The sequence below is a fragment of the Bubalus kerabau genome, chromosome 1 (assembly GCF_029407905.1).
Source record: "Bubalus kerabau isolate K-KA32 ecotype Philippines breed swamp buffalo chromosome 1, PCC_UOA_SB_1v2, whole genome shotgun sequence".
In the NCBI taxonomy this organism is placed as follows: Eukaryota; Metazoa; Chordata; class Mammalia; order Artiodactyla; family Bovidae; genus Bubalus; species Bubalus kerabau.
In genome coordinates, this window is record NC_073624.1 from 149,661,450 (window position 1) to 149,681,600 (window position 20,151).

General features: G+C 49.6%; 1 protein-coding gene across 1 annotated transcript in view; it reads right to left on the bottom strand.

The window, feature by feature from the left end:
- Window positions 1-20,151, bottom strand: part of LRRC20 (leucine rich repeat containing 20) — a 71,800-nt gene that overhangs the window by 18,002 nt on the left and 33,647 nt on the right. The window contains exons 3-4 of the mRNA XM_055535045.1: window positions 16,682-16,831; window positions 5,839-6,006 (exon numbers count right to left, since the gene is read on the bottom strand). Of these exons, the coding sequence (XP_055391020.1) occupies window positions 5,839-6,006; window positions 16,682-16,831 (318 nt within the window). The remainder of the gene's footprint in view (window positions 1-5,838; window positions 6,007-16,681; window positions 16,832-20,151) is intronic.

The window sequence follows — 20,151 nt, forward strand, 5'->3', positions numbered from 1 at the left end:
AAGTACTTCCAAGTTCTTAGGCGTGAACGCTGCTTCAGCACCCACCTTCAAGCCCTCTATGACAGCTGCTGGGATAAAGCACTGACTCCCTGGCTTTCATAGGATGAGTGACCCATCTTCTCCTCATGTCACCATTCACAGTCAGACTAAACACTTCCACCTCCTCTGAAACTTTCCCAGGGCTCTCTTGGGAACCCCGCCTCACAAGGATAGTTGGATGGCCACCCTCAGCCCTTCTGACCACGTCTGGTCTTTTTTTGGCTGTGCCGAAAGACATGCAGGATCCTAGTTCCTGACCAGGGATCGAACTCACGCCCCCTGCAGTGGAAGCAAGGAGTCATAACCACGAGACCACCAGGGAAGTCCCCCAACCATGTCTTATCTAGCAGTTTACTCTCCACTTCCACTCAGACCTCCCCGACTGTCTGCAAGCTGCTTGAGGTCAGGATCTGTATCTCCTTCATCTCTGTAGCCCCTACCTCTGCAGAGACTGTCTCTCCCCAAGCAGTCTTGTTTATACACACGCAGAAGTTTCCATATACCTCTTTTTGGTTTGGAAAATACAAGAACCATTCCATATCCCAGAAACCTGTGATGCATTGCTTTTGGAATAAACACTCTAAGCTACAAACCCTTTTCTCTCTCTCAGGAGTGCCTGGAGAAAACCATGTCCTGGCAGGCTTGTCTCCAAGGAGCCAGGAAGCCTCCCATCCGGATGGGGGCACTTGCGGTGTGTGTGCTGGGAGCCAGCGAGTGGGGGAGGCAGAGTCCTGTCACTTGCACCACTTCCTGTTCATGTGCACCAGGCCCGGACCTGCACTTGGGGGGTTAGGACCGAGGCAGAGAGAATGATAAGAACAGAGGCAGGACTTCTGGACTATGAGCTCAGGCCGTGCAGTGTGTGTGAGGTGAGGTGAGATGGGGATAGACAGTCAGGTAGCATTGAGCCTAGCATCTGCGTGGCTTCACACTCAGGTGAGAGGAGAGCTGAGATCATCCCCCCAGCTGAGGCCCCACTGCCCATCCTTCCACCACCCCAGCAGCTAGTCGCCAGGAGGACGCAGTGGTGGTGACCAAGATGGACATAGATGCGGGTGGACATGGGAGGAGGGAAGAGCGCAGTGTAGTTGAGGGACGAGAGCGGAAGGACAGGGAGCTAGGCCAGCTGAGCACAGACCCCAGGTCGCTGTGAGACCACTCAGAGAAGCAGCTTTTGTTATTTTCTCATTGCGACTCACAGCAAGAAATACATTTTAGGACTTCCCTGGGGGTCCAGGGGTTAGGACTCCACACTTCCACTGTGGGGGGCACGGGTTTGATCCCTGGTCAGGGAACTAAGATTCCACAAGCCTCGTGGAGTGGCCAAAAAAAAAAAGAAATATATTTTACATCATGACCCAGTACCTATATTCATGCAGGCATAAAGAAAAACTGTTATAAAGTCACAAAGCAGTGTGTACCATGCTACAGGTGAGGAACTCCAGCACATGCTGGTCTCACAGCTTACTAGTGGGTCACAGCTGGCAATTTGAAACAATCGGCCCTATTCAGTGTCAGTCATTTCAGAGAGCCTTCGAGCTTTGGGATTCCTGCTCTGCACTGTGCTCCCAACCAGCTGCAAGCCAGCTGCATGCAGACACCACACTCACACTGGCTCTGGAGATGACAGGACTCAAAAGCCAAGTCACACACAAACCAGAGGACTGTCTGTAGGAGGCAGCAGCAATGAGGCCGCCACGTGCCACCCAGATCCTCGACCTGAGGGCCTCCGGCTACCAGTGAGCACCAAGGACGACCATCCTCCCGCCACCCGCAGTTGGACCAGAAAGCAGAGGGCAGTGCCCCTGCATCTCCCAGCCTGCATACGCTGATGAGGCCCTGTGTCTTCTCCCCTCCCTGGACCTGAGCCGAGCCACTCCCCGCATCATGGCCCAGAGAGTGCCAGCCAGTGGCACTGTTCAGAAACAAGATGCCGCTGCTGGGGACTTCCCTGGTGGTCCAGTGCTAAGACTCGGTGCTCCCAATGCAGGGGGGCCTGGGTTCGATCCCTGGTCAGGGGACTAGATCCTGCATGCCGCAACTAAGAGTTCACAAGCTGGAACTAAAGTCTCAGCATGCCTTGTCTGGAGATCCCACACACTGCAATGAAGATTGAAGATGCTGCGTGCTGCAGGTGAGACCCGGCGCAGCCAAATAAATAAATGGAAAAAAAATATATTAAAATTAAAAAAAAGATGATGCTACTGCTCTTGGAAGCTTCCAGGCCTTCCTGAGGCTGGGCCAGAGACATCTTTTGAGGAGGTCCCTTCAGATGCACCTGGAGCTTGTTTCAGAGCTGCTTGTTCTCTACTTACAGAACTAAAGCTTTAAGGAGATTCATGCACCTCCAATTTATTTCTTTAGAAAACATTTTTTTTGAAAATCTTCCAATCCCCTCTGAGAGCTCTGAGGGGAAAAATAAGCCACACTCAAGACATCCTAAGTTCCTACCACAATTATCCCAATGAGCTCCTGTGGGAGATCAGCTACAACAAGCGAACAGTACAAAGCTATTTCCATAATGAAGGAGTGTGCAGCCCTCACCTACTTCACTGTGATTACAGCCCTCCTCCCTCCAACCTGGGCTGCAAAGGCTGTGGCCTGGTCTTCCACTGGTCTGGGAGTCAGGAAACCATCCAAGTAACTAGGGTGGGCTGGAGAGAGGTAGAACGTAGAAGTGAGGAGATTCCGGCAAGGAACCACCACTGCCTCCGTGTGCCCCCCTCTCCACCTGGTGCAGGGAGAACACCCAGGGCATCCCACAGTGGAGCAGTCCTGGGATCAGCCAAGCACCTCTAGGAGCCGCTGGGCACTTGGGGAAAACTTGGAGGCAGGGGCATTCCCCAGTCTCCCCATGTCCCCCAGGCCTGGGCAGCAGGAACTGACTGGGAAACACAGCCCAGTGGCTGAAGTCTCTGTTACCTGGCCAGATGTACAATAGACACCTGACCATGAAGGCCGGGGGAATCTTAGTGCGTCAGTTTCTACATCTATCAAATGGGATAATCACGCTCTTGTCTTGGGCCTGCACATGAGCATTCCTGGTAAACTGCAAGATGCTTCCATGTGCAGAGTTATTACCGTCACTCTGTAGAAAGGAAGAGATATGTGTACAAAAGAATAAATCAAAACAGCTGATCTAGGTTCTGGGAGCTGTTACTGCTAAGGAATGTTGTCAGCCTTGCTGGAGGGGGTAAGATTAGGGGATCTGTCACCCTGTACTTCTCATTTTGGGGAGAGGCATTTCTTATACTACAGCCAGCAGAGATGCCCACTCACCCTGCTCTCCTGCTTGAGGAAAAGCCACCTTCTGGGGCAGGGGTTTGGGGAGGGTCGGAGAACCACCACATGAAAGCGGAGAAGCAGCAGAAGCTTAGAGAAGGGATGCAAGTCTTTCAAAGATACAGTCAGGAAGTGAGGAAGCCAATGGCCAATACTTATCCTGACCTGCCTGCCTGCAGCTACCCACCCAGCTCTGGTCTTGACATTAGCCCAAACAAGTAGTCCTTTCTTGGTTACTGCCCCGTTTGGAAAAGCAGCAGACATCGGGAATGCCTCAAAGAACAAAAGGCAGCAGAGGAAGGGCCCAGCAAGGAGGGCCTGGCCAAGAATCAAGAGCTCAGGGCAAGACCCCAGTGATCTGCAAAGTCAAAGTCGCTCAGTCACGTCTGACTCTGCCACTCCCTGGACTATACAGTTCAGTTCAGTCACTTAGTTATGTCCGACTCTTTGCAACCCCATGGACTGCAGCACACCAGGCTTCCCTGCCCATCACCAGCTCCTGGAGATTGCTCAAACTCATGTCCATTGAGTAGGTGATGCCATCCAACCATCTCATCCTCTGTCATCCCCTTCTCCTCCTACCTTCAATCTTTCCCAGCATCAGGGTCCTTTCAAATGAGTCAGTTCTTCGCATCAAATGGCCAAAATACTGGAGTTTCAGCTTCAACATCAGTCCTTCCAATGAATATTCAGGACTGATTTCCTTTAGGATGGACTGGTTTGATTTCCTTGCAGTCCAAGGGACTCTCAAGAGTATTCTCCAACACCACAGTTCAAAAGGATCAATTCTTTGGTGCTCAGCTTTCTGTAAAGTCCAACTCTCACATCCATACATGACTACTGGAAAAACCATAGCTTTGACTAGACAGACCTTTGTCAGCAAAGTAATGTCTATACAGTCCATGGGATTCTCCAAGTCAGAATATTGGAGTGGGTAGCCTTTCTCTTCTCCAGGGGATCTTCCCAACCCAGGGATCGAACCCAGGTCTCCTACACTGCAGGCATTTCAGGTTGATTCTTTACCAGCTGAGCCACCAGGGAAGCCCAAGAATACTGGAGTGGGTAGCCTATCCCTTCTCTGGAGGATCTTCCCGACCCAGGAATTGAACCAGGGTCTCCTGCATTGCAGGCGGATTCTTTACCAACTGAGCTACCAGGGAAGCCCTAGGTGGTCAGGAGCTTTACAGTAAACAGGTACTTCTGCTTAAAGACAGCACAAGGGCCCAAGTGGCCCAGGGGGTGCCAATCCAGGGGCCAGCAACTCAGTGATCCTGGTCTTGGGACGGCAAGTCTGAACCAGAGCCCACTCCCAGGGCCTTCCCAGAGGCCAGACAAGGGAAGCCCTCTCCAGGCATAGGGCTGAGTTTTAGAATCATGCACTCTTAGCCTGGCATTTCTGTGATCTCACTGTGTAACCCCATGCTCTCTCATGACCTCTCTGAGCCTCAGTTTACACACCTGTAAAAGGATGGACCCCGAAATTCAGAGCTTAGCTGGCTCCCCCTCCCACTCAGCCAGAGCCTGAGCCCTGCAGGCAGCATCCTTGATAGAAGGGAGGCTCACCAGTGCACCAGGCAGCACCGAACCACCAGAGGCCTCTTGCTTTTAATCTAATAGCATAATGCCTGCAAAAGAGCTTACAAAAGTGAATGCATAACTGAAGGGGGTTATTATTAACCATCAACATTAGAGGCCACGTGAGAGAAGGCGACATGGAGCTGGAGATGGGCTTCCAGAGCCTGCCAAAGCAGCAGCAGGAGGAGCCGAGGAGGAGGGGCGCTGAGGTACCCTGTGAGTGCCGGGCTCTCCCTTGGAGGGGCTAGACAGCAGTTGGAGAGGATGCTGAGGTCTAATGAGACCAAGAGGTATGCAAGTGTTACCAAAGGAAGAAAGGAACCCCTCTTCCACCTCAGAGGAATCCAGCTTGCTGGGGTCTGCTGTTTGCAGGAGGCACACCTCCAACTCGGAGGGAGAGACCTCCTGCTTCCCTGAGGGGGAGAGTATTTGTACTGGAAGGTACAGAGAGGCTGTTCTGAACTTGTTTGCCCAGGAGCTCCTGCTTAATCATGGCAAAGAGCTTCTGTGAAGCCAGGGAGGGAGAGCCAGGAGCTCAGGCAGGAGTTAACACATAGAAGGTCTGTGCTGAAGGGTTGTAAAGGCAGCCAAGGCTGGCAGATGGAGACAAGAGGAGAGCTTGAGGTCCAAGGTGGCCCAACTAGTTCAGGGCTTGCGGTGTGAAAAGCCAAGACCTTCTACCTGCCAGGTGAAAGCAAGTGTCCAGCCTAGCCCCTGGCAGGCAGCAGGACCTCATAATAGTTACCTTTCTAGGCTCAATGCCCTGTACTCAGGAATCTCAGACCAGAAAGCCCAACCTTGCACTCTTGTCTATGAAACTCTGCCTCCAGAGCCCCATCCGTTGTGCCCCAGAAGGCCCTGTGAGCCTCACCTCAGGCAAGGGAGCTCAGGGCAGGCTCTGCAGACAGAGGAGGGGCAGGGCCATGGGCTGGGTCCACTCACCCACAATCTCATTCTCTTCCAGATTGATGTTCTCCAGCGCAGGCAGGGTGGTGAGCTGCTCGGGGAAGTCGTGGAACTGGTTCCGGGACAGGTCGATGGTCTTGAGGTGCTGCAGGGTGCTGACCTCACTGGGAAGGCGGTGCAGGAAGTTCCCTTCCAGGCGGAGTTCTGCCAGGTGGGGAAGGAAGAGTAAGGAGGGGGGAAGTGGAAACAACCCAGAGACCACAGTGACTGCTGGCCGCCTGGGCCAGGAAAGCAGCGAGGAAACCCAGATCCAAAGGAAGTCTTCCCAAAGGGCGAATTCCATAGTCATGCAAAAGGAGGGGTAACCCTGACCACTGCCACCCATCATTCCAGCTGGGTGCCCTGCTTTTGGCTTTGGAAAGCAAGGCTCTCACCCCTGTTCAGGATGGCACATCTGGGGTCCTTCCTGAGGCTGATTTAGGGGCCACAGAATCCCTGCATTGAGGTATCCAGAATGACCAGACAGGCTTTCCTTACTGCAGCTCAAACAGGCTCTTGATTTTGTTCCTCCCAATCCCTCTCACCTGGACCACTCTGGCAGCCTCCTCCCTGGACTCTTGCCTCCAGCCCCTTTCCAATCAACACTGCACAGTGGGACCTATTTCACTTCATGAGCACAGCTCTGAGCTTGTAATTCTTCAGTGGATCCCCAAGGCCTCCTCCCCCAGGTAATCCAGACCCTTTATGATTAGGCTGAGGATCTGCAGGTCCAGCACTCACACTCGGATCCAGGCCCCGGCTGCCCTGGAACATCCTCTGGGATGATCTTCACACAACACAGGAGAAGTCACACAACATCATCTTGCTGGACTCCACTGTGGTACTACAGAAGTGGTAACAGGAGCTCCTTTTTCCTTTGTTACTTACTATGAGTCCCAGACGCCACCAGGAGCGATACTTATTGTCTCATTTGATCCTCAGAACAGCTCTGCAAGATTTGTCTTACTCTGTTCCATTTGATGGAAGCAGAAATGGTGACTTAGAGAGGTTAAGCAATTTGCCAAGATTACACCTCCAGGTGGCAGAGAAGCCAGGATTGGGATGGCCTGGATGTCCTGGTACTGGTCACCAAACATGGGATAAACATGACCAAGGTGAGGAGACAGGTGTGAATATTTAATGAGTGATGCTATGTCCCAGGCAATGTATTAGTTGTTCATGAAATCTCACAAATATCTCCCAATTTATGGATGAGAGCACTGAGGATCACAGAGATCAAATAACCTGCCCAAAGGCACACACACCTGGCAGATCCCAACAGGTGGTCAGATGTTCCCCATGTTCCCTGAGATTCACGGATAAGAGAAGGAAGGGAGGGATGGAATGACAGTTCCACTTCCTCAGGGGTGGGGTCGGGGAGGGGTCCATTCAGGCACTGATATCAGGTCAGGGCTGAGTGGAGCCTTCAGGGAGCAGAGCCTCTGGTGGAGGCTGGAGACACCTCCATGCAGAGCACAGTCTGCGAGTCCTGCTGGGGAGATGTGCCTGGGATCAGCCAGGGGCATCTCCGCAGTTGAGAAGCTGAAAGCTTTTCATCTGACTGACAGCGTTTTAATGAAAGCACAGCGTGCCCTGCCAGCTCTATTTCTTTGCTGTTCAATAGCTTTTCTCCACATCTCTGTCTTGCTGCATTCATGACTCAAAGGCTCTTTAAATTCCTTGCCATCATGTGTGGCTACAATGAACATCATCCCCAGGCTTTTGCATCATCACGTCCTCTCCTCTCAGGGTTGGGGGAGAAGCGGGAGGGCAGGGATCTTCTGTTCAGGCTCAGAGCCTGACAGACCCGTGGGAGGCTTTCTCTTCCAAGCTTTACAAACCAACGTCAACAACCCAGGTGTCAGAAGGTCAAGACTGCTCCCTCATCAATGAGGTTAATTAAAAAGCCGAAGTTAGGACTTCCCTGGTGGTCCATTGGTTAGGTATACACCTGCCAACGCAGGTTCAATTCCTTCTCTGGGGAGATTCCACATGCCTCGGGGCAACTAAGCCCATGCACCACAACTTCTGAGCCTGTGCTCTGGAGCCCGTAAACCACAACTACTGAAGCTCAAGTGCCCCAGAGCCCATGCTGTGCAACAAGAGAAGCCACCACAACGAGAAGCCTGTGCACCACACCTGGAGAGTACCCCCCACTCGCCACAACTAGAGAAAGCCCATACACGGAAAGAAGACCCAGCACAGCCAAAAATAAATAATAAAATAAGTAAATAAAAACTTTAGAAAAAACTCCAAGACAAACAAGGCATTCCTGTTTCAGCAGTGTTTGCTCAAGAACCACTCTGAACAGCAGGTTCTTCTTCCTAAGCTCTTTTTCTCCTCATGACTTTCTGGCTTGATTCCATCTGGGTGAACCCCATTCTAGAAAAGGGCAACTTTTACTCCTATCAAATTACAGATTATTTGCTCATTAGGTGGTCCATCCCAAAAGTACAACAGATCCTCCTGGCATGCACTATCTGGATACCTCAGGTCGTCTTGGGAGGAGCAGACAGGATCGGGACATGACGGCACAGGGGACCGATTACATAATGATCAATAGAGCAAACCGTCTTGAATACTCACCACATGTCGGTACCCTCTGTTCAATGTTACCATGTTTTACCTCAACTTAATCCTTACGATGACCCACTGAATGGTGTAGAATGGATCGCATCATATAGATCAGGACATTAGAAACAGCAGAGCCAGGTTCTGCCCTGAGGCCAGTGTGGCTCTAGGTTCTGCAATTGTAGTCGTGCCACCTACTGACTCTCCACACCCTCCTGACACACACAGGGTCGCCTGGCTGGCTACCACGGACAACGTTTGCAGTTGGTTTATCCGGGAGAAGCTTCAGAAAGATGTGCTACTTAAAATTAGATGTTCTTGCTGAAATTTACTATCATCAAGGGAGATTATTGTTGTCACTGTTTTAATATTTTCCCCACTCTGTGCACAGACCTCCTGGGCCATATTTGTGCTGAGTTATCTTCTCAAGAAGATTCAGGTCTAGTCCTCCATCACCACTGAAGACAGCAAGTCGCCTAGCACTCAGGCATGTGAACAGTGCCAATAACCATCACAGACACTCAATGCTATCCCAACTGTAAATACAAGATTTTGTTGTTTGAAGCCACTGAGATTTAAAATTAAGTTATATCGCTCAGTCGTGTCTGACTCTTTGCAACCCAATGGGCTGTAGCCTACTAGGATCCTCTGTCTATGGGATTTTCCAGGCAAGAGTACTGGAGTGGGTTGCCATTTCCTTCTCCAGGGGATCCTCCTGACCCAGGAATCAAACCCAGGTTTCCCACATTGTAGGCAGATGCTTTACTGTCTGAGTTCCTAATGCAAAACTGAGGCTTCCCTGGTAGCTCAGATGGTAAAGAATCTACCTGCAATGCAGGAGACCCCGGTTTGATCCCTGGGTTGGGAAGATGCCCTGGAGAAGGGAATGGCAACCCACTCCAGTATACTTGCCTGTAGAATTCCACAGACAGAGGAGCCTGGCAGGCTACAGTCCATGGGGTCGCAGAGAGTCGGACAAAACTGAGCGACTTTTACTTTCACTTTAATCCAAAACGGGCCTATCGTAACCGATACAGTTTGTTTCATTTTAAACGCATCTTCTGATAAAAAGCAATGCGTGCTCATTGTAAAAATAGAGACATCACAAAAATATGGAACACGGAAAATGAAAATCCTGTTTCCACCCCTAGAACCACAGTTGTCTGGTATTCACTAGTCTATATTTTCCTATGTACATACTAATAGATAGATGGATGGATAGATATTATAAAAACAAATGGAGGAGGACTTCCCTGGTGGTCCAGTGGCTAAGACTCCGTGCTCCCAATGCAGGTGGCCCAGATTCAATCCTTGGTCAGGGAACTAGATCCCACATACCGTAACTAAGAGTTCTCATGCCACAGCTAAAGATCCCACATGCCTCAGCTAAGCCCCAGTGCACCCAAATAAATATTTTTTAAAAATGGAATCATAGCCTATATGCTCTTTTGATTCCTGCTTTTTTACTCAATAAAGCCAAGGCAGGTTTCCAAATCATCGCTTGGTGTATCCTCCTCTAGAGATCACTGCTGTCAAGATTGAGACTTGGGGCTACAAAATCACACCCCTGCCCAGCTTCTTGTTCCCCAGGGAAGGTTGCTCTCTGAAGTCCAGCCTTTTTTTCAGCTCCAGGGTCTAAGGTGATGCTCAGCTGCAAGAAGGAGGAGCTGAGTTGGCCTGAAAGGCAGCCTCCCCACCAGCTCAGAAGCATCATTGAAAAGCAAAAGGCGCAGAGGGAATTGTGGCTGGAAAGCAGGGTTTGCACCCTTGGCGTTCAGCTCCTTGGTTGCGTTAGGGTAATCGGAGGGGCTGTGCTGAAACTGGCAAGGAAGGGAAAGCTTTCTATTACTGATCTTCAAAGGGGGCCCAGATCTGCACTAGGAAGGCAGTGTGAACCCACGCCAGTGAGTCAGGCTCCTGCTGGGTTAACAAAGTATTGAAGTGCTGGGATTGGATGGGGGAGGGGGTTCCAGGCAAGAGCTCTTATGCCAGATGCCCAGTCTTTCAGGATATGGGGCTTGAAACAAAAAGGAATAATGATGGCTAACATCTAAGGAGCAGCACTCTGCTCCAGGCACTAGTTTTCTGGGGTTTACACACAATCATCATTTTCATTTTACTATCATCTGCTACCTCCAGTTTACTGAGAGATGAAATAACTTGTCCAAGGTCACACAGAACCCCACCCTCTCCCCTAGCTAATCTGACTCTCCTCTCCCAACCCCCAAGCTAGGGTGCAAACCCCAGCCAGCTTCCCCATGAGAAGTGGGCCTTCTTTTTCCACTTTTGCGTGCCTAGTTCCTGCTGCACCTGTCCTCAGAGTAGATCCTTAGCAAGTCTCTGCTTACTTAGTGGTGCATGAATGATGGGCTAAAAAACAAGAGGAGCTGGTACTGACCTAACTCGTCATGTGTCCTTAGGCCCATCCTCTCCCTGAACAGCCTCCGTGAGAAGGTCCTCCCTGCCCATTCACAGCATGGCTGTGAGAATGAGTTGTGAGTCTTGTGAAAAGCAGGATGTGTGGCAAAATATATACATTTATTAAGCACCTACTGTGTGCTCGGTCCCATATTTGAAAATGAAAAGGATAATCTCTGAAAAGTAGAAGCACTCAATAAATGGAACTATTTCTGTTAGAGGGTTATGAGATCCACAAGACTTAATTACTGGATTATGGAGCTTTTTGTGGGGAAAAAAAATTAAAAGCTAACATTAAAGGCAAGACTCAAAAGGTAAAAGAAGAGAAGGCGGTTGCTGCTGGGACATGTGGCTTCCAGGAAAATCAATCAGACTTTCACAATTATGCCCAGGGTCTCAATGCCCTCTTGGCCCAGGGAGCTATATATTCAAGGAGCTCCGCATATTTCTTCCTGCTGTTTTGTGCCAGGGTTCAGAGTCAAACAACCTGGGCTCTGAGGACAGACAGGGGCTCTGGGAGAACTTTCTCTATCCCACTCCCCAGACTGTCCCCCGCCTGAGAGCAGACAGGCCTGACATTCCCTTATTTACTATCTCTTCTGAACTGTGGTTTCTGGTGTTGGCTAGATGGATCTCTCCTTCCCCCAAGCTCCTCTTATTACTTCTGCATCATCCTTATCTTGAACAATTGTCAGGGCTGATTCAGGGGCCTCAGACTGACCCCAGGGGAGAGACAAGCCCTGCCGATTCCATTAAGGGACAGATGTGGCCGGCCTGTAGTAATTACTCAGCCTGGTGGTAAAGGAATGTGCCAGCTCCAAAAATACCCACCCACTGAGTATCAATCAGCATCTTGGCTGCTGGGACCCTGCATCATTGAGCAATTACTGTTCTGCCTGCTAGGGCCCTCCTGCAGGGCAGAGTCAGTGGGTTGGGTGGGACAATCATTGTCCTTCAAATGGCCCATACTCAGCACTGAAGATGCTTCGCACAGAGACAGTTGCTACCTGTGGGGGACAGAGGGGAACAGAGTGAAGTTTCTGAAAGCCACATCCACTTCTTGGAGAAAACTCTTCTAACTGATGAGTCTGGGACAGACTAAACTCAAGTGCTAATCGTCCCACCCCCATGAAAAGGATAATGTGGGTCTCACTGTACCGACGTGAACCAGTTCCTAAAATCTATTGCCAAGTAAAAGCAGCAAGTTGCAAAACTGTGCAAACACTTACTCCCGTCAGTAGTTTATTAAGGAGCTCTGGATCTGGACCCACAGTCCTCCCCATCCTCTCACTGTGTGACCTCGGGCAAGTTCCTTAAGCTCTCTGTGCCTCAGTTTCCTCATGGAAAACAAAGATAATAAGTGTACTGACTTCCCAGAGGCTCCAGACTTGGAGTAAACATCCCCTTACATTATAAATGGCAACCCACTCCAGTATTCTTGCCTGGAGAATCTCATGGACGGAGGAGCCTGGTGGGCTACAGTCCACGGGGTCGCAAAGAGTCGGACACGACTGAGCAACTTCACTTCACTTCACTTCTGTGCTTACACACCTGCCTCCTTGGGAGACTGTGAGCTCTTCAAGGTCTAGCTCTTGGTTTTCTTATCCTTCCAAGTGTCACTGCTATTGTTAGGGGAAGCACACTGACTGAAACCGCCCACCCTGGCCAGGCACCGTAGTAACCATGTGCATGCGTGTTTTACGACAGGAGGTCCTGGTAAGGAACAGGGAACTAATAAGCCTCCACCAACTGGAAGAGTTCGGGAAAGGTCAAAAGGAGACACCACGCGTCCAACCACCTCCCAGAATCCTTCTCTCTGGCATCCATCTTGGCTGAACAAGGCGTGTACCACCAGGAAGGACTCTCAGTCAGAATGATTGGCTAAAGACAATCCGGAAACTAATCCCATCACCATAAAACCCAAGACTGCAAGCCATGTGGCAGAACTGTTCTCCTGGGTTCCCTCACCCTACTGCTCTCCACCCAGGTGCCCTTTCCCAATAAAATCTCTTGCTTTGTCAGCACATGTGTCTCCTCGGACAATTCATTTCTGAGGGTTAGACAAGAGCCTAGTTTTGGGCCCTGGAAGGGGTCCCCCTTCCTGCAACACTATGACAGTGAAATGAGATGACGCATGTAAAACCCTCAGTGTGGAGCTGGGGGTGCTAAGTGCCCAGGGAATTTGGGTCCAGTGTTATTAGTCACTGGTTCATGCCCTTGCCAGGCCCAGAACAGGTGCTCAGGAGAAGCCAGTGAACTGAGCTGAAAAGCAGGCTGTGAGACTGAATATACACACAGACAATGGCCAGACCAAGTATAAAAATAGATCTGTGACCCACAACCTGCAGCATCCTGTCCAGGAAATCATCCGGTTAGTAAAGCAACCACCCAGGAAGCTAGCCTTCTGTTAAGTCAGACTTGTAGGCAGTCAGACTACCATCTCCATCAACTATCCAAGAAGACAAATAACATCCTCTGTAACAGTTGGCCCCCAATGGCCAGAACTTGATTACTGAGTTTCCCTAATGTTTATCCCAATATTCCATTTAGGACCAAGAGGAGACAGCCAGAAGTACATCCTAAGCAATCACACAGGACGCCCTGCAGCCAGCTGGCCCGCCTGCCTCCAGCTTCCCTGGGCTCCCAGCCTGCCTTCAGGCACACCTGAAGCCTTCTCCCTTTCATCCACTATAAAGCCTTCCCACTCCTCTGTCTGCCTTTGACTCCCTGCTAAATGCAAGTGACAGTGGCTGAATCCCTGGCTAGAGCAAGCTCTGAATGAAATGCCTCTGCTGGTTCTCATTTGGATGGTCTTTGTCTATTTCTGCAGGTGTGTCTTGGACACCTCTGGCCTGGCAGACTCAGGATACACTCAATAAAAAGACCTGAATGACCTGCATCAGGAGGAAGTGGAGAGATGGGAACATGGGAGGAGGAGGTGAGCCAGAGGAGCCACAACCAGACATAGGGACCCACTCTCAGCAGAGCCTACTTGCCCTTTGGACAGATACGATCTGTGCCATTGTCCATCTCAGATCTTGCTTTTTCCCACTATAAGTTGGGTGAAAGATGTCAAGGGGATGTAACCATTAAAGACAACCCTGGTTTCCCAGTGGTTAGGACCTAGCACTTCCACTGCAGAGGGTGGTGGGCGGGGCACAAGTTGGATCCCTGATTGGGGAACTAAGATCCTGCCTGCTGCATGATGTGGCTAAAAAATAAAGTGAAAAAAAAAAAAAAAAACCCATCCAACTTCAAATGGGCCCATGACTCCAGCAAAAGAAGTGTCCAGAGTACCCACAGGAGACCACTTGACAGGCACAGGCATGGAGTAAGCAGGCCGCTCTCTCCCCAACACTGAGGCAGCCAACCTTCTCTGTCAAGAACCCACAAGAGGATGCTAGCAGGAGATGAGGAGCCTAGCAAAGCCTATTCAAGCCTCCTTGTCACACTTGAAAGGAAAAGGTTTTTCTATTTGAAAGAGAAACCAGAATAAAGGTTGGGACCCAGAGACATCACTGTAGAAGCCAGGTGAGTCTCTCCGCTCCAGCCCCTCTATTCCTGGTCACCCTCCCTGGGTCCACTGCTGCCTCTGTGAAGTCCAATCACTGGGCACACCAGGGCCTTCTCTTTGTAATCCAAGGTGGTATAGGGGAGGCAGGAGTACCAGAGCACAGGAGGGAGGGCAAACAGCATCCTTCAACAGACCTCAGACCTCTGATGGAAGGGTATCATGATAAGTACATTTTCACGACTGACTGATGGAAGGGTATCATGGTAAGCATATTTTCACAACTGAGGCACAAATATAGGGACCCTAAGTGTATTTCTCTGGTACTTGCTGCTGTGTCCCCAGGAAAGGGCCTGCTCACTCATTCCACAAGGTGCTGCCAAATGTCAAGTCCTCTCCAGGAGGCCCTTGAGCTAACTAATGCAGGTGGTCTGGAAAGGCAATCCCGCCTGCGGAGTGGGTGATGTGAGTGTCCTGCTAGAAGACCCTGGACACATCGCTTCTTTCCCTGACCTTCTGTTTCCACTGTGAGATGAGATGGCAGAAACAGCTCTAATATTTTATGGGAGATTCTCTCAACTGGCTAAGTCTAACTTGCAAAATGTGTTTTATTGGCTTCCACGTTAAAGTAAAAATGGATAAATTTCACATAAAGACCCATCTTTCTAGCTTCAATTGAATAAAATAATCAGAACAATCCCAGGGACTTTCCTGATGGTCCAGAGGTTGAGACTCCACACTTTCACTGCAGGAGGCACAGGTTTGATCCCCAGTTGGGGAGCTAAGTTCCCACATGCTGCATGATGTGGCCAAAAAATAGAAGGAAAAAAAGAACAATCCCATGGCACGTCTGGCAGAAGCTGAGCAGGGCAGGTACCAGTTGGCCACAGTACCCACCACTCCTTATCATTACCAATCTGAGTCACTCATAACTTACATGCTAGTCTCTTTGGCATTTCAGTTCAGTTCAGTTTGGCATTTGCGTTGGTCTAAACTACGGTCTCAATTTTGGCTGCCAGCACTTTAGAATGATTGATTTAGGTTTTAACAGATGCCTCCACCCAGACCCACACCCAGACATTCTGATTCAATGGGTCTTGGGGTAAAGCCGAGGCAAATCGATTCTAATTTCAGCCAGGCTGACAGCTGCTGGTCCAAGGGCCCCCCTGGCTAGGACCCATCTCACCTGTGTAAAGAAGCAGCCACCAGAAAAGGAAGGATGGTAAAATGGTCCTGGTGAAAACCATCCACAGATGCTCCTGGGGAAACATGTCTAGCCCTGGGATTCCTTGACTCACCCCCCATCATAAGCACTTTAACATTTTAAACACAAATGCAATGAGCTTTGTGAGCTTCAGTCAGAAACGACCACACGGATCAATCCCTCCTCCCGGCCCTTGTGTCTGCACCCAGCCCAGGTCCCGCCTGTAGCTTTCTCCCAAGCCACTGTCCAAGCTGCTTCCTGTCCCTGGACCAGGTTTGCCAATTCACGTTTCCCTCTCCTCTCTGGGCTCCGCCAGAGTCCACATCTCCTCTGGGAAGCTGCAGGAAATAGGCTGTTCAGGTCCCTCAGATTCCATCAGCAGCATTTTACATACTGGTTTCTTTAAACAGACTCTAAGACCCCTTTCATGCCCCTAACACATAGAGAATTCCAGAAGGCAGGAATCACCTCTTCTGTGCCCTCCCCAATTCTCTCTCCCACCCCACCATTTCACAAACACACACCAAGCCCCCAGGCTACAGCTCCACCCCACAGGTCACTGGGCTGAGCAGCAGTGAACTCCCGCAGAAGGATGAAGGAGCAGGGAGTGGACACGCAGTGGCCACTGCATTCTGCTCCTCCATCTGGAGGAGAAATTTCATATGCATCATAACGCCCACCTGTCAGCCTCCTGCTCATCTCTCTGCCAAGCACCCAAGTCCACTTGCTCTGCGTGTGCACAGCAGAGAAAACAACATCCCTGACATGTCACTCCTGAACTGAAAAAGCCACATGGGAAAACAGTGCTAGATTGGCGGGGTGCAGAAGGGGGCTCGTTAACAAGTCTACCGAGAAAAAACTACTCCAGAGCTGCAAGACCCCAAATACCCTGCTGGTCTATTCAAAACAAAAGAATCACTCCAGGACCCATGGCCTTAACCATGAGTCAATCTGATTCACAGCCAGCTAGAGGTAGGGGAGATATCCAGGCTGCAGGGAGGACACGGGTCCACCCTTAAAGGCCCTCCTTGGGAGTTGTTTCCTGAGACCCTCTGACCAGGGGACCAGCCCTGGTGACAGTTCCCAGAGAGGGTCGGAGCCTTCAGAGCAAGAGCCAGAATGCCCTCCCAGCCTACCTCGGAGCTGACAGAACGTGGTCATGAACTTGCTGGTGAGGGCCTTGAGCTCGTTGTTGGCCAGCGTGATGAGGTGAATCTGGTCAGTGACATTTCGCAGGACCTTGTAGATGCCGATGGGGAAGGAAACCAGCTTGCACTCGGCCAGGTCTGCAGTCAAAGGACAAAGACCAGAGTTAGCAGCCACAGTTGACCACAGACTTGCCCCCAACCCCAAAGACCCTGACCCTGTCTCTCCTACTGCCTCCCTTCTCCCCGACCCATATTCCCTGTGCCAGGCTCGAGACCTTCTCCTCTTTCCTCCAAGAGCCTTCGTTACCATTCACCACACTTGTCCCCATCTAGCGCCCTGAACTTAGGGCTGATTCTAGCACATTCTCTAATAGCACAGCCTGCTAGCCAGAATGCAGAAGGCAGAGCTCTGCCAGCACACCAACGACCAGGCCACATGGCCGTGTGCCTGAGGCCCTGCAGGACCCACACGTCCTTCCTGGATCATCAGACTCAACAGTGAAGTCACAGTCTTAAGAGTGCTTTATAACAGTCTACTTCTGTGAAAAGAGGCAATTCACACAGACTTTGTGGTTTCACCTTCTTCCCTGTCCTGTCACTCTGAAAATAGGTCTGTCCAAGAGGCAGCAGGGAAGCCTCTCTGAAGAATAGTCTGGTAGTTCTTTGAATGGTTAAACCTAGTTAGCACATGATCCAGCAATTCTACTCCTGGGTGTATATCTGGGAAAGATGAAACCATGTGTCCACACAAAACAGTACACATATTCACAGCAGCATTACTCGTGGTGTTGTTGTCCAGTTGCTAAATCATGTCTGACCCTTGCGACCCCAGGGACTGCATCACACCAGGCTTGCCTGTCCTTCCCTAACAGTGTGCTCAAACTCATGTCCATTGAGACAGTGATACTATCTAACCATCTCATCCTCGCATTATTCATAATAGCCAAAAAATGGAAACAACTCATGTGTCCATCCACAGATGAATAGATAAAATGTGGTATACTCATTTTGTTTGGCAGGCTTCCCTGGTGGCTTAGAGGGTAAAGCATCTGCCAGCAAAGGGGGAGACCCAGGTTCGATCCCTGGGTTGGGAAGATCCCCTGGAGAAAGAAATGGCAACCCAGTCCGGTACTCTTGCCTGGAAAATCCCATGGATGGAGAAGGCTATGGTAGGCTACAGTCTATGGGGTCACAAAGAGGCAGACATGACTGAGAGACTTCACTTTCACTTTCATTTTGTTTGGCAACAGAAAGGAATAAAATACCAATATATACTGTTGTTTAGTCGCTAAGTCATATCTGACTCTTTGTGACCCCATGGACTGTAGCTCACCAGGCTCCTCTGTCCATGGGATTTCCCAGGCAAGAATACTGGAGTGGGTTGTCGTTTCCTTCTCCAGGGATATTCCTGATCCAGGGGTCGAACCCGTATCTCCTGGTTGGCAGGAGGATTCTTTACCATTAAGCCATAGACGGGCCTTAAAAACACTATGGTAAGTGAAATAAACCTATCACCAAGGACAATATGCTGTATGAGCCCATTTACATGAAAGGTCCAGAACAGGCAAATGTAAAGATAGGATGTAGATTATTGGTTACCCAGGGCTGGGGGTACTGAGGGGTGAGGGATTTCTTTGCAGGGGTAATGCAAATGTTCCACAATTGAATGCGGTGATAGTTGCACACTGAATATACTCAAAACCACTGAACTGTACACCTTAAACGGATGGACTATATGGTATGTGAATTATATCTCAATAAAGCTGTTTCATATATACAGCAGCAGAGAGACATTGAAAGTATGGAGGCTCGGAAATTAGCTGTCCAGCTCATCTAAGTCCCTTACCTTTGCTGAGCCTCAGTTTTCTCATCTTTAAAATGGAGACATCATTGTCTACCTAGTAAGGCAGTCAGGAAAAGTAAATATCAGAGAAAGTACTCAGTGGGCCTTTCCTGGTGGCTCAGTGGTAAAGAATTCACCTGCCAAAGCAGGAGACACAAGTTCCATCCCTGACCTGAGAAGATCCCACCTGCCACAGAGCAACTAAGCCCGTGCACCACAACTCAAGACTGTACTCTAGAGCCTGGGAGCTGTAACTGCTGAGCCCACATGTCACAACTACTGAAGCTAGTGCACCCTGGAGCCTGTGCTCAGCAACAAGAGAAGCACCACAAAGAGGCCTGTGCACTGAAGCTGGAGAGTAGACCCCACTTACCACAACTAGAGAAAAGCCTTTGGAGCAGTGAAGACCCAGCACAGCCAAAAATAAATAACATGATATTTAAATACAGTACTCAATATACTAACCAAGTGCCTAGCAGGTAAATAGTGGGCCTACTACAAATGTTGTTTCCCTACTCATCTTCCACTTTGCCCTCCCCTTCGCATCCTACCCACAATGCTCCATGCTTCAAGGCCAGGTCCCATCCCACCTCTTCTCGAAGTCTTTCTGGAGGCCCGCATTACTGGTGATTGCCCCCGCCAGGAGCACTCACTGACCCAGACAGCACTGATCCATCTCTCAGCAAACTGTGGTCTTTTCCCTCAAGAGGCCAGACTTCCCCAGGACTCTAAGCCTTTGAAGCTTGTTCCAAAATTAATACACAAAATTCAATAACATTCCTATATGCCAACAATAAAAGACAGCTTTTAAAGATCTTATTCTGTGAAGAAAGTCAGACAGAGAACAAATCTTTCTCAGTTATATAAGAGTATGATATCACTTATATGTGGAATTTTAAAAAATGGTACAAATAAACGTATTTACAAAACAGAAATAGAGTCACAGATGGAGAAAACAATCTTATGGTTATGGGGTGAGGGGTGTGGAGAAGAGGGATAAATTGAGATTGGGATTGACATACACACTACTATATGTAAAACAGATAATTAATAAGGACCTACTGATTAGCATAGAGAATTCTACTCAGTACTGTGTAAGGGCTTATATGGGGAAAGAATCTAAAAAAGAGTGGATATATGTTCACTCATAACTGACTCATTTTGCAGTACAGCAGAAACTAACACAACATTATAAATCAACTATATTCTAAAAAAATTTTTTTAATTCATATTTTAAATATTTTAAAGTATTCTAAAGAGGAGAAGACAGGAAGAAAGGAAGGGAGGGAGGAAAGAAGAAAGAAAAAGATCCTATTCTGAACAGCAGCAATAATGCAGTCTATGGAAATAATCAAAACTGAAGCCCTTCACCCTTATGTGCTTCACAGAATGTCTATTCTGACTCTAAGAGCAGCTCAAATGTCACCTCCTCCACGAAGCCTTCCCTGACAACCCTAAGCTTCAGTCCCTGAAAGAGACCTCTTCACCTCATACTGTATTAACCTCCTTTTGCATCTACTTTCCCAGTGGAGTAGGAAGACCCCCAGAGAACATTACCAGCAGAGGTGGACCAGGCTCAGTGGGCAGGACAGAGTTACTGGTGACCTCACTGAGC